At 36.7% G+C, this 21,175-nt stretch overlaps 1 protein-coding gene across 1 annotated transcript; it reads right to left on the bottom strand.

Annotated features, from left to right (window-relative positions):
• Window positions 1-527: 527 nt before the first annotated feature.
• Window positions 528-20,020, bottom strand: RGS18 (regulator of G protein signaling 18). Its single transcript, XM_004578811.2, has 5 exons — window positions 19,730-20,020; window positions 18,975-19,076; window positions 18,393-18,454; window positions 2,325-2,491; window positions 528-899 (listed from the first exon to the last, which is right to left on the bottom strand). Exons 1-5 carry the CDS (start codon window positions 19,846-19,848, stop codon window positions 642-644), a joined length of 708 nt encoding a protein of 235 aa, XP_004578868.2. The 5' UTR covers window positions 19,849-20,020; the 3' UTR covers window positions 528-641.
• Window positions 20,021-21,175: the final 1,155 nt, after the last annotated feature.

Below are 21,175 nucleotides of genomic sequence, written 5' to 3'. Positions count from 1 at the left end.
AGGGAGCTGGATCAGAAGTATGCAAAGAGGATTTAAAGCCAAGCTAATACATGATGCTTACATCAGTGCATTAACCCACAGTGCCACAGTGTCGGCCCTTAACTTGCAGTCTCTTTCTACATGAGCCTGTCTTTACTACAGTTCCCCTTGGCTGCTTCTAACTTGAGGTGGTAAGTTGAAATGTTGGATACCAGAGAGCAAATGTTCCTTTTCTTCCATTATAAAAACTGGATTACATCCATGGTCTTTCTTAATGAGGAAGAAAAAAAAAACCAAAATAAATGTGCATCATTTTGGAGTATGAAGCCTGAATATATGGGTAGCTAAGTATTATATTGTTCGCATTGAAATATGATAAAGTTTTGTGGTTTTAGTCTCAACTTTGCAACTTTATAAAACATTATTATTCTTTACAGCCTTTTAGATAAGAAATATTTTTTCTGATTATGAATGGATTGACATAAAATGAAAGGTTATGTAGAAAATATTGGATGACTGCATTTTGTTAATATTAAAGTTTTGATGTACATTTTTAAATCCTGTCTCTTATCTTAGACACAATCATTTCTTAGCACAAACAGGTTACATCTTTGAAATAGATGCATGTAAGCTTGTCATCAAAATAGCAAAATCAATTTTCTTTATAACCAAATGTCAACATCTGATTTTACGTCTTGAAATTCGCTGCATGTAAACGAGCGTGATCGTCGTCTAAGATTTGTCGATCTCCGAGGTCTTCCTTCTAGCAAGCTTAAATAGATGTCAGATTTCAAAAATCGTGTGTAACTGTCTTGTTCCATGAGCTGATACACTCTACTCTGTGCAGCATCAAAACTGTGGAGGGTGGGCTGGACGATGCTCTGGGAAATGGCTTCTTTGGTGTGAAAATCAAGGTTAACCTGGATAGACAGGAGAAAAGTTTTGTTAATATTCAATCTGCCAACTTAACAGTACATGACAGATGCAATTTTGCAGTGGGCATTGTTGTATTTGGTTGATGAGGATGCTTTCCTGCTACTGTCCAGCAATCTAGGAATTTGCTCTGGGCTGCATTTCATCCAGCCGTCTCTCTCACTCTCTGATAATTTAAAATGATGGTATATTGCAGTGCTAGATCTCCTAAAGGTAATTTGGTTAATTCACTTATTTCCAACGTAGAGGAATGCAAATCCCATAACTGAAATATCTTCAGGAATGACAAAGAGTGAGCTCAGATCATATTTGGCATTTGCATAAGGGGCTTCTGTTTTGCTCAGTACTATGCAATGCTGCGATGCTTCATGCATTGCCAGAGGGGTGTGTGTGTGTGTGTGTGTGTGTGTGTGTGTGTGTGTGTGTGTTGATGATATAACTGTTTGCAGTATCTTATCCCACTGCTGCTGACAGAGCCAGCTCTGTTGATCATAGGTTTTCAGGGAGGGGCCCTTACTTTTTCCTTGTGGGTTATAGCACGCAACTGCCTGCGTCCCTTTGTTTTTTTTTTTTTTTAACCTATGAAAATAATTGGTTTTGGGGAAGACAGAATAGCACATCGAAATATAAGACATTAAAGATTCTGAAGCAAGAACTATAGTCTTCATTGCTTGTGGAACAATACCCAGAAAGAGAACGCCATCTCTATTGCTTCTCAGCCTTTTGGCTGAGATCAAGTATGAGAAAACCTCCCAGACAGCACTAACTTGAGATAAACTCAACTGCCCATAGTGACTGTCAGCTCTGCCAACTCTGTGAAGAGGAGGTTCTAGTCAAGAAACACCTAACAGGGACATAGAAACTGTTTAATTTATATTTGTGAGCACTCAGGCAATATTTGCTAGTTTTGTATCATTTTAGTGATTGCATACCTAACTCAGATTGAATTTGTAGAAAACAGTGTTTTTTTTCCACTTGCAGCCTTATCAAATCAGGTTTTCCTCATTTGTCTGATATGAGATTTTTTTCAGCTGATTGCAGAGAATAATCGCATGGACAAACAAATTATTGTGTAGACAGATGAGGTGATATTAGAATGAAACATGAGACAGATGTTTAGATTTCTCCTATTTGTCACTTAAAAAACATTTCAAGAAGTTTTGGCTTCCTATACAGGTTGGTGATGATAAGATAATTAATGTGTACACATAATTAATTGCGACTATTTGCATTCGGCTTTAGTTTGGCATGAAAGTAACTCTGACTTCAATTATACTTCATTCTGTTAATTTCATAGTGTCCTGTTTGTATGAAGAAGTGCATACAACCATACTTGCTTCAGCTGCATCCTGAGCTTTCTAGAGGAACCTTGGTCTCTTATTATAAACGTTTGCGATCAGCTTCACTTGTACCTCTTGCGGCGCATCATTCTGTATGAATTTCTCACACATGGCTTTTGCTGTAAGAGCGATTTGTTGAGGTTCCTTGATTTTTTTGAAATCTTCACAAGCTATCCAAAATTCAATGTTTTCTTCACTGAATTCATTTTTAAGAAATCTCGTGAAAGCTTCTAATCCATCTACAAAAAAGAGAAATGGTGTATTTTAGATATACCATATTAGTGCTGGGAAATAGTCTATAACTATGAAATGTACCAGAAAAGCTTTGTTCTCTAAAACACACAGCAACACACTTCACCCAGAGTAGACAGGTGGGACTTTGTACAGTTGACACAACCATGAACAGTAAATATTGTTGCTGTTGACATACTCGACCCTTATCCTGGGTCCTGAAACTAAATGGAACTTCTGTGGGCATCATTTTACAACTCTTTTTTTCCCATGCCATCCCAGGATGTGAGGACATATTCCATATGGCCAAGAGGCCATGCAACTCAGGTTATATCCCACCCACTTCTGGACCATGCTTCTTTAATCAGGATCCCAGAATTCCCTGTCCAAAGATTATGTTTCTAGGTTTTATAGGGTACCCCTTTCCACAATCTGTCATCCAAAATGGTGTAATAAATTTATATATATGTTGTAGCTTGATCTATATAACTCATAAACATGTGGACATATTATAGCGACCCTTCATTTATGAAATTCTTGCCCTACATCCTATAATTGTTAAGAGTCAATGATGATAATGTGGTTTCTATCATATATTTAAGCTGCAACATTTAAAGCTAACATGACTGGTAGATCTTGGTTTCAATACTATCGCAATGTGACTTAAAACTGGGTGCTTTAAAAAAATAATGCTTTTGTCATTTTATTTTTTGTTTGTTTCGTAGGTGTATTTAAAATTAAATTTATATATTTTGGTATATAGACTTACATGTTTACTTTGTTGATATCATAGAGAGATCCTGTCTGTTCTTCATTCAGTTTCCACTGATGTTAGCATTGAGAATCGACAGTAACATATCAGTTAGACCATTGACAGTAACGCATGTAAGCATTACAAGTGCACTTGGCTGTGCCCTTGACCGTTCATTGCACTCAGGTATCTCCCATGTCCAAGCCCCCTTAACTCAAGGGAAGCACTAAGCCATCTTGAACTAATACAATTTTGTCAATTCAAGAATCTTGCATACATAAGTACAAGTGTTTTGTGTGGGATGGCTGTTTTCATGCATCTCAATTCCTTGGAGATGACTGAAGGCTGATACGTGTTGAATCATCTGTTTCCTTTCATCAGTGTGTTGTATTCCATGACATGGATACGTGATGATTCGTTTAACCTTTCACCCATTGAAAAGCATATGGATTATGTCTATGCTATCTTGTTGCTACAAATAAAGCTGCTGTAAAAATCTAGCTACCGTTTTTAATGTAAACCCATTCTTCTTTTTCTGGAATAAATCCCAGTTAGTGAAATAGTCTGGCTGAGTGGTAGTTACAATGTAGAAGCAGTGAGAACAGGGGCAGTATGTTCTGTAGGGATATTTCAGATAAACTTCCTCAGAAAAACTGCTTTCAAGTTGAATTCACGTCATTAGTGTTGCTCTTGCTCTCTAGTTAAGGCCCATTGCTTTTATACGATTGCATTTGAAGTTATTACACAGAGAATCTCATGAGTCCATGGGGATTTGTGCTTGCAGCATGCGACCCTGATAACTGCCTGCTTAGAGAAAGACCCCTTGAGGTAGGATTCTGGGATTTGCTGTCCTCTGGTTCATGTGCTGGTCCCCTCTGTGTGCTGTTTTCATTTGCTCTGTTCCCCAGGATTCTGTTCTTGAAATTCTCCTTTGCTATTCCCTTTCATCATCCTATCTCCTAGTTCCTTCTCTTCATTTTTCCCTGAAAATCCTTTGCCATTATATTGTACTATCCTTTAGTCATGCTGTTAGCACTTGAAGACTATACAAAAGGTATTAAAACAATGTTGAAAAGGCTTAATAATGTTTTTTATGAGTTATTTTGTTTCAAAAATAATTTTAATATCAGACATAAAGCTATTATAAAAAATCTCTTTATTTCAAGAATTCCTCTAGTTACTGAGTTATATTTTCCCCTTAAAAATGTAAGCTCTTTAAGTTTCTTGCACTTGGTCTGTTAATCCCCTCTGCTTCATTTGCTTCCCAAAACACTGAAATGGGATTGCTATTCTATACTTGACTTAAACTAGTTTTTCCAAACTGGCTGAATGTCATACTCAGTGAATATTTTGTTCCAGTCCATATGCTGGTGCATCTGTGTGCAGCAGCGGGAAGGGTGGAGACTTGTCTGGAATTCCCTCGTATGGAACCTGCTGCTGTGGGTTTCTTCTTACACCTCCGATTGTTGCTTCTCTGGATTCTTAGTTGATTCTTTTTCATCCTTCTATCCCACTTCCTGGAAAGCAGTATCAGTGCTCACATGTAGTCAGCACATTGATGAACCCAGAATTCACCGCCAGGCACTAGGTGAATACAAGTAGTCACCAGCTACAATGCAGTAACACTCTCCTTTCGCATTCCTTCTACAGCAGTCATGTTACAGTCACATCCGTGATCTTCACCCAATGCCTCCCTTGCCCGTGTTCGCCAATAAAATGCTGTGTCCATGCAAGGATTTCAAGCAGAGGTTTGCCATTTACAAAATCCAATTTCCCTCTAACCTCACGCAGTGTTTATCAAATATTGCCTCTTGTTTCTCTTTGATATGTCCTAAATTTGTTTTCTATGTTATTGGTAGTTACTCTTCAAATCTGGATGATCTAATGTTTATTGTTTTAAGAACTTCCTAAATGGCTGCTCTCTCTGGTTCTAGGCTTACCTTCCTTCCTCCCAGCCCCCCACACTTTTGGTTTATTTTTCACACTCTTACTACTGGTATTTTCTTTATGTATTTCTTTATGATACTCTATTACTTAGATCTTGCCTGTCTTCTCTACCTTTTAGTGATTATCAGTACCTGTCATAGAAAAATGATACGTGTTTGCTTAATGCTGCTGCACCTTTTAATTTTGTATCTTAAAAAAAAATCAAGGTTTACTTTTTTAACTACTTGAGAGGCAGAGTTACAGAGAGGCAGTGATGGGGGAAGTGGCGGAAAGAGGAAGGGGAAAAGGAAATAAACATATTTAATTTGCAGTTCATTACTCAAATGATTGCAGTGCCAAGGCTGGATCAGGCTGAAGCCAAAAAACTAGAATTCTGCCTTGGTCTCTTACCTTGAGAGACGTAGGGTAACATGGGCAGGGACAAAATATTTGGGGCAAATTCTGGTACTTTCCTAGGTGTATTAGCAATGGACTAGATCAAAAGTGGAATAGGACAAGAATGGATGCCAATATGAGAGGCAGAAGTTGCAGATCTTCGCAGCTTACACACTTTGTTGCAGTGTTGACCCCCTGTTTTCTTTTGGAAATGCTGGCTGCTGTCTCTTTTTAATTTCAATGACCCAGTTTCATGGTCTATTTTAAAATTTTATTTGGAAATTAGAGATCATCTTGGCTGAGAAGGCTTCACAAATCCCTCTAGAAGTTGTAGCATGCTCTTCCTAGGCCTCGGGAAACTGGCTAGCGCAGTTTTGTGTGGCCAGTGCCTGTCATTTCTCTTGCAGCATTGTGTGATGTATGGGGTAGGAACCCTTGCCTAAGTTTTGGCTGCCAGCATGTCACCTTTAGCATAAAGAAATAACTCAAATAATATTTTCTAAAAGAAACACTAAAGTATTTAATCAGAAATTTAAAATAAAGCACTCATTAAAAGCACAAAATGGATATTTTTGCATTTAAAAGAGAATAACAGTCTACTATTTATTAGAGTAATTAATGATGAAATGCAGTAAACACTGACATGAAAGCCAATTTTTTCCCTATTTGAAGCATGAAAAATATTTGTAATTAAAATATGCCTGCCCATTTGAGAAGTTAATCCTTAATCTGAGTCATTAAATTATTTAGTTTGTGTCCTATTGCCATGCTGGAAAGTGAGATTTTGATATGATTTGGAAAAAGTAGAGAAATGGCTCCCAGTGACTGCTTTATTTATGAATCTATATTATCCAGCTGGAACTTAGTCTCCTGAGAGTGCACTTTCTACTGAGAATTGGGTCCTCCCTGGCATGCTAACAAGATGGCATCAGTTTTGAGAATCTGCACAGTTGCATCTCAGCCAATGTGGCTTCAGACAGGCTGACATAGTTTTCAGCAGGGACACTGATCTCTCTTTGGTTTCACTCGGTACCCTAAACCCATGTTGTATCTCTATCCTTGGTCAATTTTATTATTAAATATGTTTGTTAGCACCCTGAATTTCTCTTCTTTTAAAAGATTTATTTCTTTTTATTGGAAAATCAGAATTATAGGAAGCAGGAGAGACAGGGAGAAAGATTTTCCATTCTCTGGTTCACTCCCCCAACTGGGTGCAATGGCTGGAGTTGAGCCAGGAGCCAGGAGCCTCTTCTGGGTCTCCCACATGGATGCAGGGTCCTAAGGCTTGTGGCCTGCTTTCCCAGGCCACAAGCAGGGAGCAGAGTGGGAAATGGAGCAGCTAGGGCACAAACTGGCACACATATGGGACCCCGTCGGTCGCATCGTACTGGGCCCCAGCCCACTGAATTTCCCATTGAACAACTTTTCAGCACAGAGAATTTCCCACTGAACAGGTCATCATTTATTGAAAAAATATATATATCTCACATTCTGGCTATGTTCCCAGACATTGATCCATGTACAGGGGATGAACATTTTCAAAGGCCGTAAACAAAGTCCTAAGTCAGATATTCATCTGTATCATCAGTAGAAGGAAATGGTACTATTCAGCTATGCAGAGAGCAACCTCACACAATGATAGAGGGTAGGTTTGTCTTCTGGCTATAAGTTACCATAAAGCTTACTAAATAAAATGGCAAGATGCTAAATAAAAACCTTTCTATATTAATGATGACATTGTGTTTATTTGGACTATAAATTAAAATTCAGAAGTTTTCAGTCTGGATTAAACAATGAATTACAAGGGATGTGTTAAATAGAAAACATGAGGGAGATGAAGAAAATACATGAAAATGATGCACAATACAGAAATAAAATAAGGAATATGAGTTTGACTTCAAAACATCAAACTAGAGGATAATCCCATTTGAGAATAAGTTGTCATCCTTACTAACGTACTAACACCAAATACAAAAAGCCATGGTCCAAAGCTTCCAAATACATGCAGCAAACAGTAAAACATTCAAAATTCTAATCGATAGTTTAATTTGACTCACTTATTAATTGACAAATTGGATAAAATATCAATGACAGCATATAAAACTTACAGAGCAATATAAACTAAATCGACCCAATTCCCTACTATTTAACACTCTATAAACCTTTTCCTATGCAATGAATATTTTTAAGATGAATGAAAGTAGTCAAGTCAGATTTGTGTCCTACACAGTGTGTCTGTCTTGTAGAAGGAGCTTGAGTTCAATATTTGCACTGATAACATAATCATAAAGGTCTCAACTGTTTGGAAATAAAACAGTACACACAAAGGTGTCCTGGGTCCAAGAAGGACTCACATAGGAACAAGAAAATGTGATAGAATGATTGCGAGATAGCATCACATCTAAATGAGTGATTCACAGCTTAAACAATGGCTAAAGGGAAATCACACAAAACATACTATTTAAAGTTTCAAAATAGATACCCAAATCTGTTTTTACTGTAAAAAACTTAGTCTTTACTTTACATATGTATATATATGTATATATGTATATGTATATATATATATTTTTTTTTTAAAAAAGAACAAACAGAACCCACAGTAAGGAAAGGAGAAATATAATAAAGCCAGGAAAAATTTCCACAGAATAGGAAGGACAGTAAAAAGAGAAAGTGTCAAAGTTGTTTTTTTTTGAAAACGTGAGTAAAATAGCAACCTTAGCAGGAACATTCTACCCTTCACTGCAGATGCTGTAACTACTGCAAAGACAGAGGGTTACTGTGTGATCGACTTTATGCCAATAACGATAATTTACAGTGATTGGGGGATTGTTTAAAAACAAATTTAATTGGCACAGAAGAAATGGCAAATTGATAGTTCTAATTCATCTAGTAAATATATTTGATAGCAAAATATCTCCCCACCAAAATTTTCGGGCCCAGATTTAATGAATTGCAACAGACCCTTGAAAAATATATTCTAATTTGACAGAATTTCTTTCAGAAAACAGAGAAGGAGTGAGTATTTTTTCCATCTCAATCTGTGAGGGTAGGATAAACCTAAAATTAAAATCTGAAATGTGTTATATTTCTCCTATACCTTTTCAAAATAAAGATCAATATATCACTTAAACCCTAGTATGCCCATAACCTATGTGCACAGATTCTAAGCAATTTAGAAGCAGCCAACATTGTGGCTTTGTGTTTAAAAATGTGAGACAAAAACGTGACAGCTTCGGTTACCTCGTTTTCACTTATATACCATTCCTTTATTCACTATTCTCTAGAAGGGCTCCCCAATGACTGTTTCTGATAAGAAAAGTTCATGTAACGTGTAGCAAGAGATAAGGATCTGTACTGTTGGAATGATGGCAGTCGTCACCAGGTCACGCCTGAGGTTTGAAGAGCAAGTGTTGTCTATGTGCTTTGCCGTTTCTAGCTTTCTTGACAGATGTCTGGAATGTGTTCAATATTCATTTTCATAGATGAGGGAACCCCGTTTCAGATAAGTACAATTGCCCTTATTTCACTTTTTAAAAACAAAATCGTGGGAGTGTATTTTTCTCAGGGAGCCAATATTTCCCCTGGGCAGAATTATGGCTCACAAAGATGAGCATGCGTGAGCTCTCAGAACCTGTGAATTTGTTATTTCACCTGGAAGAAGAGACGATACAAAGAGATTGTGCCTCAGGGACTGTGATCTTCACAGCTGTTCTTGAGAGTGAGGGGAAGGCAGAGGGCGAATCTAGCACGCAGGGGATGAAACACAAGCATAAGTCAAGAGATGCCCTGGATCCTAGAAGGCTGGAGTGGCTCCTAGGTTACAGACACCAAGAGAACGGTGACCTTGATCAAACTTAGAACAACCCACTTCTCCAATAAACCAAGTGACTCGGAAAGGGATTCTCCCCTGGACCATCTGAAGAGGACACACACCCTGCTGACACCTTCATTTTATGCCTGTGGTGCTCTTACTGGACTTCTGACCTCCCTAAGTGTAAATTAGTTAGCCTGAGTTTTTCTACTCAATGAAGTTGTAATAGTTGTTACCATAGCCAATAGGAAACTCACACAATACTCAAAGTATGCTTTATATGCCACCATTTATTTCTTCTACATATAAACTTGTCTAGTCATGCAATGATGTTTTATGTCGTATGAAGTCTTATTATTATCCCAAAGAAATTTATTGGTTCTCAGGACATTCCTGCCCATAATACTTTTTGTCACCTGCACTTCAGTGCTCAGATTTGTCCTAAGGTAGATTTTGCTATTACTATTGTCTAAGAGCACATTCCTTTAGTTTTTAAAAACCTAAACTGCACCATCTTCCTAAGACTTTGAGTGGAACTGGAACCTTAGACTGATGACTGTGGAATGGGCTGAACAAGCATCATTTGGCTCCTGTTTAGCAACAGCCTGAACATTTCTTCTTTTTCCATTCTGTATGTAACTTGAAAATGGGTTTTAGAGATCAACCCCTATTTTTACTTACATTTTTTCCCCTCTGCTGTTTTCTAAAGTGATCCTAAAATGAAGTAAGGAAACTAAGGTAAAATTCCCTTCAATTCCTAAATTGAAATACAAAGATTCATTTACTTTTACCGGAAAGGCAGATTTACAGAGACAAGGAGAGGCAAAGAGAAAGATCCTCCATTCACAGGTTCACTCTCCCAATGGCTGCAATGGCCTTAGCTGAGCTGAACTGAAGCCAGGAATCATGAGCCTGTTCCAGATCTCCTATGTGGGTACAGCATCTTAAAGCTTTGGGTCATCCTCTACTGCCTTCCCAAGTTACAGGCAAGGAGCTGGATTAGAAGTGGAGCAGCCAGGATACAAACCAATGCCCATATAAAAATCTCAGTGTTTGCAAGATGAGGAGTTGGCCAACTGAGCCATTGTGCCAGGCTCTCTAAATTTAAATTGACATTTAAATAGATTTTGCAGTATGGGTGGACATTGTTGAAGTTTGTAAAAGCAAAGCTGCCACCAAATCCGCACTAATCTATGTATCAGCTATCTTGAGTCAAACTTTAGGCTGTTAGCTTCAGCCCTGAACCATAGTGGATAAAAAGAATTATGAAGCACTTGAGCCCTGATGAACAGTTAGGGCAGTGGAAAGATAAGAGTTTCCTAGCATTCATACTTCCTGCCTCTTTCAATTTGAAAAACAAGAAAAAAAAAAAAACACTTGTTGCCCATCACTCTCCTGATAAACATTTATTTTCATTGGTTTGGATTCCAAATGTATGTTCTTAATTTGTCTCCTGTTATTATCTGCAGAACTCTCAAGTTATTTATATTTCTAGTAGAATTTCAGAATTTTTCATTTCTGCTTTCTGTTTTAAAGCTGGTTCCTGAGAATAGTTAGCTGGGTAGATGCTAGTGAATCACGCAAATCAAGACAGGGTGCTGGTGAGGATATTCTTGCATCATGCTAACTGAGAAATACCAGCACAGGGAGTGTGACCTCTGCTGACGTCAGAAGCGTGCCAGTGGATACTGCCGCACTGCTGCCTGCTAGGACCTGGAACGCCCCTCATAGGCCACGAGGCATTGCAGGTTGTCCAGCAGTTGTTGCTCTACTGTCTAAGTAAGAATTAGAAAGGTGGACAAAATAATTTTTTTTGGCATTACACTGAGAAAACAGTTCGATCCATGTCAGATCTGGCTTGGAAAGAGGAAACTATCTCTTTGTTTTATGAATATTTGCATAGACCTTAGTAATGTGATCAAAGTTGTTATTTTAATTTATTATATTCGTATTTCACATATGTTCCTGTGTTGACAAACATTCAAATTAGTCCTAAAGTGAATTAATAAATAGCTTGATGTCAGAAGTATCTTCTGTTACTCATATTATTAATAGATGTCATTTAGAATAAAATGTTTTGCAGACAGCTCAAAATGATCATCCTTATCTCAATGACTGACATTGCTCATTAAAGCAACTTTGTCTAACTTTCAATTATTTATGAAACACCTAGTACATGTTTAAGAATTGTGCTATATGTATGAGTGGTATAAGGCCAATTAAAATAGAGATTTTGCTAAGATACTCGGCACGTTGAACATATGACCTTTGTTGGCACAGATTAATTTATTTTCCTTATTTGACAAAGGGTTAAATTGTCATAGCAACGGAGCACAAAGGGTTTGAGACAAGTTTTATCTGATTTAAAATGACAAGACTGTTACCCGTGATGTGCCCTAAGGAAGTCCATATAGTTGAGGAATATGGAAAACATGGGGTGAGGCAAGCAGGTCTATCTATAACAAGGATTGTGAAAGGACAGTTGCGAGAGCCACTTCTTTGGAAACAGCTGATGAAAATGAGCTTGCATGAAATTCAGATACAAGACTGCAAAAACTAGCAGGAACAGTGCTACCAATAGACACCTTCTGTAGCTCACAGATCCTGTGTGTCTACTCTGTGCTGGCTGCTGGGTGCCAGGATATCACGCACAACCCTTTGGTTACCTCCGTTATTCCTGAGCCTGACACAGATGTTCACAATGATTCTAGAATGCTGCCGTCAGCAGAGTGCTGAGTAGGCTGGGAGAGATCGTGGTATATTAACCGAACTGACAGGATTGAGGGAGGAGGGGTTTAATGAATGTAATAGCGAAGAATAAGTACTAATCCAAGAAATAAATGAATGATGAGTGAGAGAGGGGGTCATCTATGTAAATTTTCGTAAATCCTTTTTAAAAAGTAACATGCAGTGTTTTACATGGTTACCCCAGCACATTAGTTACTTGCTGTTTGTCTAGCTCGCTTTGGACAGCTGCATTCAAGAAGGTCACAAGGAAACTAGTTTTCACCCAGAGCAGTGACTGACAGAAGAGCTCTTTGACGGCAGTCGGGGGGAATGCAGCTGCCCAAGGTGCTTGATGGAACCTGGGACTCAGATGTACACTGGGAGAAGCTGGCATGATGCGTCATACAAATATGAAATGCTCGTAATGGCCTGTTTCTAAATTGAAATGTTGGCATCTAAAAGAGTATTTTTGATGCCAAGAAACCCAAGGAAACATAGCATCAAGAAACTTTAAAGTTGGAAACACTCGTACAGTACAATTTCCCAAGTACTGGGTTGCAAGGTTGATCCTTTAATGTCTGAAATTTGTAGTTATGACTTGCCAGAGAATGTTGAGGTTTCTTTTGCAAAAAAAAAAAAAAAAAATGTGATTCATTCAAAATTTAGACCATATTTTAATTGTTTTTATGTTAAGAAATTTGTATGGGTCAACTTCAGTCACAAGTTTAACTTTGGGGGACAGTGGAATGTCTCACCTTGTAGCATGTTGGTAGATAATCGAAAATTGGGGAGGTTAACTTGAAAAGTCACAAAGTGATGAGTGTAAGAACTATTTATTTCGTTCCCTAAACAGAAATACACATTTCCTTTCAGCCTTTACTTAAAGTCAGTAATAAATATTTTCTGCCATTCATATTTATAAATCAAGGGAGTACACTGACTTAAACATTCTACTTAAAACTAAAAATACTGTGAGTTATTATCAGCAATGATTTTTGTACAATTATGATTAGAAATATAGAAACTCCAAATCAGTACTACCAAACAGTTTAAAAGCAGTGTGATCCTTTCCTATGACTAGAAAAATGTGCAAGAAAAATAAACCATTATTTTGTATTATGTTAAAGCATTTTTTATTGTACAGATTCCCTTCAGAGAAAGTAATATTTTCATTCAAATCCTCAGGTAACAGCAATGTGAAGTGATTAGAAAACCTCTAAGAATTGCTTTTTTTTCCCCCCATATTGCAGGTGGGTATCTAGAAAACCCTTTAATTCTGATTAGGTTTACAACTAAATTGAGAGTAAGCCATTATCCGATCACAATTGCCACACAAATTTTTTCTTATTTATAACAGCTCCATTCCCCCCCAACAAATAGTGAAATAAAACTGAAACGTTTTGGTTTAGGTTTGTGTCACTTCCTGTTCCTTTATCCCTTCACTCTACTACACATTACACCCGTCGATATGTCAAAGGTCTTGTGCACTCCCTGCAGCATGGCCCTCGGGTGGGGTTAGCTCTGACACCTGTAGCAGCCGCGTGGGAGCTCTGCACTCCCTGTGCGCAGCTTTCCCCAACAGACAGCTTTCTACACTCACGCTTTTCAAGTTTGCTCTTGATTTAATCCTTTAATCTTTTTCATATCTCTTCCATATTACATTATCTTTTTTTCTCTCAACTTTGCCTATTTTCTACTCAGAAGTGAGTGACCCTTTCTTGTGAATTGTTTCATTTTTGTACTTAATTTCTTATAATGATTTTGCAAGTTGCAAGGAATTATAAACATTGAATCGTATGCATGTTCACACTGCACTTGCATAATATTTTATTTGCTTGAATTCCTAACTCCAAGGTGGCAACATTTACTTGTAGAAGGTTGATCAACGAGAAAGCCAACGAAGACTGAATTTTGACACTAGTGATTATTAATGACAGATACAGTCTGATTCTGGTTCTTAATTGGCCAGTAATTTTTTTAGTTTTTAAATTAACATTTAGAAATTTGAGACTTAGTACGCCTATCATGTCATGATACCCTTCAACAACAGAAAGTTAATCTTGTAATTCGTGATAATTTGGGGACTAATAGCAGGGTATGGGGGTGGAGGGGAGGAACAAGAAGAGGGGGAGGGAAGAACTCTTATACCTACAAAACTATTAATAAGTGATTTTAACAGAAAAAGGAAAGTATTGCTTTATGCATACATACATAGATTTCCACTAAGACTTTTACAATGCGTTTTGCCACTTCAGATAAATTGTCCACTAAACGGCAATGGCAGCAAAAAATTCTAATAGTTGCATAAAACATCTGAATAACAGAAGTTCTATTATTAATGTACTTGTTGTATTAAAATTTCCTGTATAACATGTTTGAGTTAATTTTAAAATAAATATTTTAGAATAAATTTAGATTTACAGAGGTGATAACGTTATCATAGTATTACCCAACATGAAATTTCCTTATTATTATTAAATCTTAAATGGCTATGAAACCTTTGTGAGAATTAATGAACCAATATTGTTATGTTATTATCAATTGGAGTCCACACTGCATTCAAATTTTCTTAAATTTACCTTCAATGGAATTTTGTATTTTTTAAAAGAGTTAAACTGTATGAACAAAATTTGAATACAGTAGCTGAGTTATTATTAAATCACTCCTGGATTCTTTGGTTTCTGTGTGATGCAACAACAACTACTGATCTATTGTCTATCAGGGTTAATTATCCCTCTCTTTCAAATGAAGTTTTGCAATAAGTAATTGCTTTGTTTTTAATTTCCTAGACAAACATCTCTGCTAAATGTCTCAAGCCTGCATTGATGCTCTGCTTGAATGGTCGCTTTCTCTCCTGGCCCAGTGAGTGAATATGAGACCCATCTATTTTGTTATTATATACCTAAAGTTGATATGATCAGTCTAACCAAATGTAGATTGTGTACAATTTTATAGAGCAAAATCTCTGCTATAGAGAGGGGAAGAGTATGTGCATACGTGTGTAAGTAGATCGCTCTGTGTAAGGAGATATAGGAGATAGATAGCCATACACTTGCACACACACACATATCCTTATATCTCTCTCTCTAAGGGCATTTTTAGATATCCTTATACACCTCTTTCTCTCTCTCTCTATACATATATATATTTACATATATACACACATATGTATATATACTTTATATATACGTCTCTCTATATAGAAGTATATAAGGGTACCTATCCTTATATATAGCATTGTAATGGACAACTTAAATTTTTAAATTTACATAAAACAACACTTTATATAATTTTGTGAAACCAATGTCATTAACTTAGAACAATGGCTATGAAAGATGACAATAATGTCCAACATGTCCAAATGAGTCAAATGTTGGTTTTTTTTGTGTGTATTATCTTCTCTGGAGTAAACTGGTAGTATAGCTTCTTTATGTTCCCACAAACAGCATCATAGATTCTATTATCTACTCAATTTTCACTGTCTACTTTTACAGAGGATTAATTATAAAATGCTAGGTGAGTATTTTTTGTACAACTAATGGCCCTACTAATACTTTTTTTTCATTTTGATGGATAACATATTATATAATTATTATGTAGCTGTAGATAAAGTAATACATTTATTTTATTGTTACTTTTGATTGGAATTTTAACTATCATTTATTGGGAGTAGAATGGAAACACAAAAAGGTTACGAAAACAGTTGATATTTTTACTATAGTAATACTCCATAATTTTTAATTATTTATTATTCATCATCCCTTTTAATCCTGGTAGAAATATATTTTTACTGATACTAATAATATTATCTCCATTTCCATGGAGGAAACAAAGCCACAGTGATTATGGAGCTTAACTAAGATTGTACAATCATTCATGTTACAGAGGAGAGATGCACCTCAAAATGTCAAAACACCTCTGCCGTCGCTTTTCCCAAGCAACCATTTACTATTTTCCAGATGATGACATGTTGGGATTGAAAATTGACAAATGGAAAACATCTAGTTCTTCCTAAAAACAATCAAGTTGTATAACACTGAATTCCATTTCTCTTTTTTATTTCCTCAGCTCTCAGTGATTGATGAAATTAAAGAATAATAGTGTGCTTAAATGCTGGATATGTGGGGAAATTTTTAAAAAATCAGTTTTGAGGGGAAAGTTTTACATAGGTTGTTGTGATTATTCTGTTCTGTAACAGGTCTGTCCTTGAACTCAGTGTTGGTAGTAACGCAGTGAGGATGGCACATTCAAATTTGCAAATATTTAGGATCAACCTAGTTGCCCATTGATGATGGATAAAGAGAGGGACTATTATTCGGGTCTAAAAGGAATGAAATCTTTGTCACTTGCAGCAGCATAGATGGAGCTAGAATTTATGTTGTTAAGTGAAATAAATTGGATACACCAAGACCAATATTACAATTTCCATTTATATGTATATGTCAAAAAAAGTTGATTTCATGAAAGTTGAGTGTCGTAAGGTGGTTAGCAGGCTGGAAGGGCTGGGGCAAAGGAGGGTAGTGAGAAGCTGGCATTGAGTACACAGTTACATTAAACAGGAAGAAGTTGCTCTGGTGTTTTCTAGCACAGTAGAGTAGCTGTAGTAACAATGCTGTAATTTTCAAAACAGCTAGCATTTTAAACTTTCTCAAAACAAAGCAATGATAAATTTGGGAGATGATCAATAAATTATTTACCCTGTTTTGACCATGACACACCACACAAATTCATTGAAAACTGATGCCATATCTCATACATTTGTGATAATATTATGTGCCCATCAAAAATAATAAAGACCATGAGCCTAGGATGGACTTGACATTTGCCAAAAGTTTTAACTAATAAGTAAATGATTTGATACTTAAAATCAGTAAAAAATGTGTAAGTATAGGGAGCAATGACAGGTAAAACAGGGATGAACGGTTAATAAGTTACACTTTTGGTCAGCACAAGTGTCTTCTTACCTGACTTTCCAGTGGCTGTGTCCCTCCTAACTTTAGGCCTGATTCCTTTACCTGTGTTTCCTTTTCGTGAATCAACATTACACTCAGAGTCAGATTTCTCTTTTCATAGGAAGAGGAAAGTTTCCAGAGACAGTGTGTAGACACAGAATTCTCATCAAGAAATTCTAGGGAACCTGATAGGTCCCCAGGACCTTATAGACCATTTTGATTTTGTAGTGGGGAAACACAGAAAATGAGGAGAGGTTAGACACTTGCGTGCTTCAGTGAATGGAATGTGATATTTGAGGTGAATTACAGGCACCCACCATATGCTGTTCTGGCAAAAGGAACCTTCTTTTCCGAAGACATCTTGGGAAGATGAAAACCCCCTGGTAAGATCATGCAAGTCAACAGAATAAATAGGTTGTCTGGCCTCATCTTGGAGTGATGCAGGGATGAGCTGAGAAGTGCATGTGTTTCAGACAAAAGCACAGAAATGACAGAAGCTGCGGGTTGATGGAGTGTGTGGGTGTTTCCGCAACAGACAGGAAATGTTTGAGGTGTAAATAAAGCTATGTGGATGAGGGAGTGTGTGGTGTTTCTGTAATGATACCGCATTGCACTCTCAGGGAGCCCTGGCTGCTCAGTGTAGAGAAAAGCAAACCTTGTGATTGTTAGGCCCGTCATTTAAGCAGTTGGATTTACTAAGTGAGTTACATGGGCGAGATCACTGAATTAATGAAGACAAAAATGTGTTCATCTGCTCCTTGTATTTTTTTTTGCAAAGAGTAGCAATCCAGCCACCTGTCCCCACCCGCCCACACAGGGTCAAAGAGGCATTCTGTTTTGTCTTTATCCAGTATCTTATGCACAAAGCTTCATTATATGCCTGATTCTCATCTTTGCAACAAAATTCTGCTTTAAGAAGAAATTGATATGAAATGCACAACACAGCATTTGTCAAATGTTTTGAAAAGCCAAGTATTTTCACAAGGGCTTCTTAAATGTCTGGCAAAATAATTACTTCTAAATTTTTGTACACAGAGTAATAAGAATAACATGAGAAAAATTAATCATTGATTTAATAAGACTTGGTGCCTCCTTCAAAAGTCAGAAAATGTAGGAAATTTAAACAGTATTTATTACAGTATAAATAAAGCGCATTTCACCCAGAAGTGAATAATCCTTCATAAATAGAGACTGTTAAAATGTTTCCCATTTACTGACTATTCTGTAGTTATCTCTGTTGGTCAGAAGCAAAAATCACCCAAAATCCATAACCATTGCAAAATTGAATACATACTTTGTAAAATTTTCCATTAAAGTGTAAATTGTTTGGTGGAAGAATCACTAACCTCTATGGGAAAGCAGCTGGTCAAATGATTCACCCCATTTCTTTGCTTCTTCTGGGGGAACTCTGTCCAAGAAAGAGAATGCTTTAAGACAGAATACGCACAGTGTCACTTATGAATCTGTTCTAGCGTATGTGCTACTACTGCTCTTTTCAATTATACTGCACAAGGATTCTCCTTTCATTGTTCTAGAGTCTAAGCTGAAGTTACCTTACAAATGTCAGGAACGTTGCCCAGTTTTCTTTAGATTTCATTGATGTCTGCTTTTTTTTTTTTTTTTGAGGAAAAATTAAATCATCTATGAAGTTAGGAAGCACAAACATAAATAAGAATAAATTAGGTCAATACAGTTTTTGTACTTCAACAAATAGAAGAAGTTAAACCCAGAGTATCTTTCACACTTTTTTCTTAAAATGCAATTTCCTGGAAACTCCAACCACAAAGTGCTGCATTTTTTTAAATGGAAACAGGAACTTCGACAAAATTTCAAATGATAATAGATATGGGATTTTGAATTCAACACATATCTTAGAGACATTTATAATGTACACATGTTTTCCAAAATTCATAAATAGAGTTGTTCACCTTGCATCTTTGCCCAGGTGTCCTAGTCTCTTGGGGTGGCTGTCTGCGTGGAACTCTGTTTTCTGCACCAGAAGACTCAGCCTGTTTCTTTTGTCCTTAGCTCTGGGAAGAAAAGGAATTCGTTTCAGTGACACTGAAAAGTCTCCTTTTCTGATTCCCACCAAAGTCTGGAGTTGGTACGGCCACCTCTCACACATGCGCATAGACACACTCATGGATTCCATTTAAATATTGTTTGTGGAGGAATTAGGATAACATAGGTGAAATATGTCTCTTTCCTTCATGGAAGTCAACTGTTTGAGACTGTAATAAATATTATGTCAGGGTTCTAGAAAAGACATTGTAGAATATATAATTAAAATTATGTTTATTTTTGTACCTCAAAAAAAAAATCAAGAGTACAGCGTTGAAGGGTTTTTAGAGTGTTCATGGCACATGTAGATTATAAACAGACTATGCATGAATTGAAACTTTTCTTTACACCAAAATACACTAATATTTTAATTACACCTGCTACAAAACATTGGATGTACCATTTTGCTGGTTCTGTGTGACTAACTTGCTGTACTTTAATAAAACTCTCTAAATTCAACCATTGTTAACACCTAATGTTAAAATACCTAATGTTAAAAATTTTAATTGTTTTATGTGGTCACTACATTTTCAAGAAGAAATTTGAAAAATAAATGCTAGCGAATATTCAACATCACTCATGTTTTCAAAATATAAGTCCGGTTGAAAATGCATACTTTTACCTGATTTTGGTTTCTTTGCTTGTTCCTTCTTTTCCTGAACCATGCAATAACTTGAAAAAAGCCTTCTCTTTGGATTCACACATATTCAGTGGAGAAAAGAAAACCAATGATGTTTCCATATTCTTTCTCCAAAGTGAAGAGACTTCTAATTTCCTACATTCTCTCAGCTGCACTTGCTAACATTATTCCGTAGTTTAACGCAGTAGAATTAATTAGGTTAGCTCAACATTTTGAGACAGGCACACAAAGAAAAAGAAAAGAAAAGCTGAGTCCCTGTGTCTGCACTAACGGAAGACCTGAGGAATGGAGCACAGCTCAGCACCGAGAAGGCAGGGAAATGATGCAAGGCTTTCGCAGACCAACTCTTGGTCTCCAAGATAAAGAGTAGGATTACCACACAGCAACTTCTTCTTTCAAGCTCATGCAAGTAGAATGATGCCTCTCTAGTCCCAACTGACTTTGTCACTTCCCACAGGGAACTTTTTAAAATTTCTTTAATGTATGTAGAATGTGCTAAAAGTGTGTTGTGGTAGAGGTTTTTGCATCAGACAGTAGAATTTTTCTCTCGTTCTTGAAATATTGTTTTTACTAATTTCTGTTATTGCAAAAATAATCATTTTAGCTAAGTAAAGTGCATTTAATTGATGTATTGTTATGAAAATTGCTTTTACTTGACATGTAGTATTAAAATGAAACTGTAGGTAAAAGTTTCAAGGTTGCAAGGGCAAAGAGAAGCATTTAGTTCAGTAATGTGTTAGCATGAATCCATGAAAATATTTAGACACTATTGAAATTTTTGTTGGTATGTGACAAAATGGAAAATGTAGATTTTTTTCTGTTAAAGCTATAGTTTAGTTTTTTTGAATATAAAGTGCTTTCTGATATTCACATTCTTCTCTTGGTTGTTCTGTTATTAAAATCTTCCTTTTAAAGAATGTCCGCTTCCTTGGATCTGTGAGATGGACGGCATGCCAGAACTGTTGAAGCCATTTGAACAGAACCCTCGGAACACCATGTGCATCTGGAATCCTGGCATGACACAGAGTGGCCATTCCCATTCCCGGATGCTGAGGCAGCTAGGAGGCTGGATGTGGAAATACTGATCTCACCTATTTCCCTTTAGCCACAGCCCCCACCCTAATCAACTACGTAGACATCATCAAAACAAAATTAAAAGAAAAATCTTCCTTTTAGTGAACACTTTTAAACTAACGACGGCAGTTTGTGTGTTTATATGGTTATTCAAAAATAATTGTTCACAGTATCCGTGGCTTCTTTTACTGTTTGACGAGACTCAAAATCCAGCAAAATACCTATCTGTTCCCTAAATTTGATTTTCTTAGAGAAAGAAATGATGAAATGTAGCTACAACAAGATGTGTTCCTGCCATATCCCAGAGAGGAGCCAGTGGATGATGGCAATTATCGGGGCCTTTGATCATGGGAA

The sequence above is a fragment of the Ochotona princeps genome, chromosome 10 (genome assembly GCF_030435755.1).
Source record: "Ochotona princeps isolate mOchPri1 chromosome 10, mOchPri1.hap1, whole genome shotgun sequence".
In the NCBI taxonomy this organism is placed as follows: domain Eukaryota; kingdom Metazoa; phylum Chordata; class Mammalia; order Lagomorpha; family Ochotonidae; genus Ochotona; species Ochotona princeps.
The sequence above is the reverse complement of the archived record's forward strand: the minus strand, read 5'-3'. Positions and strand labels throughout refer to the sequence as shown.